This window comes from Strongylocentrotus purpuratus, unplaced genomic scaffold (assembly GCF_000002235.5).
Source record: "Strongylocentrotus purpuratus isolate Spur 01 unplaced genomic scaffold, Spur_5.0 spur5_scaffold_6, whole genome shotgun sequence".
NCBI lineage: Eukaryota > Metazoa > Echinodermata > Echinoidea > Camarodonta > Strongylocentrotidae > Strongylocentrotus > Strongylocentrotus purpuratus.
In genome coordinates this window covers 53,339,226-53,343,383 of record NW_022145612.1, presented here as the reverse complement: position 1 = coordinate 53,343,383, position 4,158 = coordinate 53,339,226, and the positions used below count along the sequence as shown (strand labels likewise).

At 42.8% G+C, this 4,158-nt stretch overlaps 1 protein-coding gene across 1 annotated transcript; it reads right to left on the bottom strand.

Annotated features, from left to right (window-relative positions):
- Positions 1–1,056: 1,056 nt before the first annotated feature.
- On the bottom strand, positions 1,057–3,935 carry LOC115929928. The gene is made up of 2 exons (XM_031000070.1): positions 3,561–3,935; positions 1,057–3,071 (listed from the first exon to the last, which is right to left on the bottom strand). The coding sequence occupies exons 1-2, from the start codon at positions 3,784–3,786 to the stop codon at positions 1,057–1,059; spliced, it is 2,241 nt and encodes a 746-aa protein (XP_030855930.1). The 5' UTR covers positions 3,787–3,935.
- Positions 3,936–4,158: the final 223 nt, after the last annotated feature.

The window sequence follows — 4,158 nt, the reverse complement described above, 5'->3', positions numbered from 1 at the left end:
TGTTTTTTCTATGTTATTTTCCTTCCACACCAATATAAAAAGAATGGAAAAGATCACAATTACTTTTCATCTTTCCTGGAACTTGATCTTCTGTTTAAACATGAACATTTACTCAATTAAATTAGTAGTAAATTGACTGGAGCACATAATATAGTTATGCTACGTTTACACTATGTTCCCGGCGGCCACGGCAACCACGTTTCAGGCCACCGTGGATGAAACGGGATTGACGTGACACAACGCGGGGGACCGTATGGGCAAACCTGACAGGCCATGATTGCTGTGGATACCGTGTCAGATTTTTAAACTGTCAACAAATTTGCCACGGCAGTCACGGTGCGGATGAGAAACCTAGTTGGCCGTAGTAAAACGGGGTGAACGTAACAAAAAGTGACAGTCCGTAATCAGACGTGTCCCACTCCACAAACTTCAATCCATATAAAACGATACTGGGCATCCACCGAGGCGAGGAGAGGGATACTGAAAAAAAACCTTGTAGTTGTGGTTAAGGAGCCTGTGTTGGGTGGCTTGCTGATGGTAATATGCTTCGTGTCCAGAGCTCCCACCGCATGAGGCACATTCCACTTGCCTTCAAACTCCTGGGCAAGGGCTCTCCACTCATCGGGCGTCACAGGAGTGGGCACAATCATGCTTCAAAGCTGCCCGGCGTCCATGTTTCATACGTAGAACGCCTTGACAGAACTTGATCAGAACGTGAGAAATGTGAGGGACCCCATCAGAACTTGATGGGCAGGTAGAGAACGTTCTGGCATCCGTGGTAGAACGCGGGCCAAACCGTAGTGCGCCTTGGAGCCTCCGGGACTCAGCATCCCCTTCCCCCCACGGCCCGTCACGGATACCGTGGTAGACCGTGAGAAAACTTGGCAAGACCTAACAAAACTTGAATCCAGAGATAAAATTGATCTAAATCCCACGGCGCACTACGTTTCGGGCAAACGAGGCTGCCGTGGCTGCTGGGAAAATAGTGTAAACGTAGCATTAGGCTTGGATTGCAGTCTCTTACAAAATATCACAGAGTTTGTTCACAGACATTTCTTAGATGTCCCATAGAGAACTTTCTGGGAGTAGGTACCTCGCCAATTGTGGAAGGTCTACTTGCACAGTGAAATTAAACTTCTTGTAACATCTTAGCTTGGTAGCCACTTCCACAGGCTCTCTCTGGAGGACAATGACCTTTTCTGTGTTTTTAGCCTGTAAACACTGGGCTATTTCGGTTGTTACATTTTTGATTGCGTCAAAGCCGTGGCTTAAAACGATGAGAATCTTGGCAGAGTTCTCCATTGCCTTGGCCTTTGATTCATGTTCCAGTGCCCCAAGTCTTGAGTCTCTCTGATGGTAGTAGCCTTTTAAGGCGTAGAACTTGCATTCAAGACCCGTTAGCAGTGAATACCTTATCCAGCCTTTTATCTCAGGGTTGTTTCCCTCATGAAGGATGTAGAAGTCAAAGTCTACACCCAATGTCAGTGGGCGATCATTATGTACATCATCCTCTTGAATTGCTGTTGGTTCAAGCTCTTGCCTTTGTGAAAGACGGGGGTTCCTCTTCTTGCCAAGGTTGCTCAGTCTCATTTTCAAGTTCTTATCTCGTATGTATCTTTCATTCATGACTTCTTTGAAAGTCTTTATCATTTCTCGTACTGTGGTTGACTCGTCAGAAACATGTTGGCTGCTGTATTCCAGTATATCCAAGATCTCTGGAGCATATACCCCGTCAAGCATTTTGATGTACTTATGTGGACCATTGCAGGACTTATGGGTGTAGATGAACCAGAATGCAACTTCCCCAAACAAATGCTTTGGCCTCCCCTTGGCTTTGTAGTATCCTAACATGGCATTCAACAATTTTGACGCGAGTAATGCATGAAAGTATGCCCCAGTGCCTTCGATGTCAAAAGCAATTTTGAAAGACTCGATTGCTGATGGCCAGTCCTCGCCATCTTGAAGACACTCTGCCCACTTGAGATAGACATCTGAGGAAGTAGAACCATCTTGTGAGACTGATGCCTCATAGAATCTATCAAGAGCTATGTTTCTGAGATGATCAACATCTTTCCGTGGGGTCAGTGGATGCTTGGCGAGCAAATGGTTAACTTCACCTGCCACAGTAAGTGTTGTGGGGAATTGAGTTAATTCAAATGCCCTGTTTGCATCCAGTTGTGCTTTCTCAAGAAACAAGTAGGCATCTTCACTTTGAATGCCAATTTTTTTGGCCTTCTTGATGTATGTCTTGGCTCTGTGGCACAGAGCATTCCAGGAGGAATTTCTCTGTGGGTCCTCGGGTGGAAGGTCGTCAGTAGCATGAATGCATCGATCGAATGCTTCCAAGGCACCATCGTAATCTTGCTTCTTGAAGAGGCAAATTCCTTTACGACCCAAAAGCCACAGATTGTTGGGATCAAATTCTAAAGCCTTTTTGTAGCATATTATTGGTTCTTCCCAGCCTTCTTTGTAGCATTGTTCTACAAGTTGAGGAAGAACAAATGCTTCACAGCTCTTATCTCGAGAAAACATGTTCCCAATTGTGAGCCATATCTCTGCCTGGTACAGTGCATTTTCATCAGGCATTTGGAGGGCTTCATGTAGTTTCTCTATTGCCCTTCCTATGGAATCCTTGTAGAGATCTTGATTATAAGCCCTGAAAGAAGCGTGACAAAGCCTTTCATATGCCTTACCAGTGTACAGAAGCCAATCTCTCTTCTCCTTCTGGCTTATGAGACCCTTAGCCATTTTAAGCGCCGCCTCGTAGCAATTGGTTTGTTCTTGAAGCAGGTCGATCCCTTTCCAGGATTGTGTATGCAGATCTTGAGATAAAGCATAACCCTGTTCAGCCTGGCACCTAGCAAACATCATGCACTTCGCATCAGGGCTTGCATCTCGTATCGTCTTCCTCAGCTGTGCTTCATACTCCTGTGCCTTCCGGTTGTAGCGTAGTTTTTGGTATGCCAGTGTTATGTCCTGTAGTGCATTTAGATTGGTTTTATCTGATACTAATATCTCTTGCCATATCTTGATTGCCTCACTTTTCTTGTAGGAGTGGTAGAGCATCACACCTTAAAGTAAACATTTAAAAAAAAAAAAATGAATAAACCTGCCCCCAAAAGTGGGAAAATTGAGTATGACTGAAAATATCTCTTGCACTACTGGATTAATATCCTTTACTTTGATATCAATAGAAACTCTGCATATTTTCCTGCATATATTTCCATTAAGGTGTCACAGTCAAGTGGTCTAATAATTTGACTAGAAATTCAAAGGTCCAGGGTTCGATCCCTGGCACTAATGGTGTTGGGCAAGTCATTTTGTTGGGATCTCTCCTCTCCACTCAGGTTTTAAATGGGGACCAGGTAGGATACAAAGGTCAATGTGATTGGATTAGCATGTGCACACCCATAAACAGAGTGACTGGCTAGAATGCTTCCCAAGGGAGTGTAGAGTGTGCACAGTAGAGTGCAAAATCGTAACAGAATTCAGTGACTGGTGTTGTAATAGTGTATGCACTATGTATGGTTACGTTATAATAAATCTTGTAAATATCTCACCTTTAACATTGCGGGCAGCATTGCAGAACTGTTCACTGTAAATGTTACTGCAAAGGATAGTGTCTTGGGCTTGAATATTAGATTCCATCTTCTTTTCTTCTACTCGGGTGATTTGTCCCTTGTTGATTGTCAGCTTTCTGAATGTAAGAAGACCAGGGTTCGGCCAGTTAGGTTCAGCTGAAGCAAGCGCCTTCGCATCGGACGGTTCTCCCTGATAACTTGCCATTGTTTGAGATGGATCTAGCAGTTTGCATAAAATAAAATTGATGATTATAGGCTAGTTGTATATTTCAATAGCTGACATAAAGAGTAAAAGAAAAATTGAAATGAACAAATTAAAGAATGGGAGAAAAGGGATGTATCATTAATTTAATATGATTTGTTGCTTTAATTGAAAAACATATATCCAGCCCAGGAGTTCTCCTTCAAACTGTAACTATTTGCTGTTAATCATGTTTGCTTTAAAAAGTTTAAATATAGGATTTCCCATCCATGTTAACACTTTTCTCATTTAAAGGGCAATCTAACCTTTGTAATGATTTATTTTTTATGAAAGCAGAAAAATAGAGAAACAGAATGGCGAAATTTTGAACTAAAT

Bases quoted from the DNA above. Each gene is read 5' to 3' on its own strand.
- LOC115929928 (XM_031000070.1), bottom strand. From the start codon at position 3,786: ATGGCAAGTTATCAGGGAGAACCGTCCGATGCGAAGGCGCTTGCTTCA. The intron at 3,072-3,560 runs GTGAGATATTTA...GTTTACTTTAAG, and splicing joins TGCTGCCCGCAATGTTAAAG to GTGTGATGCTCTACCACTCC.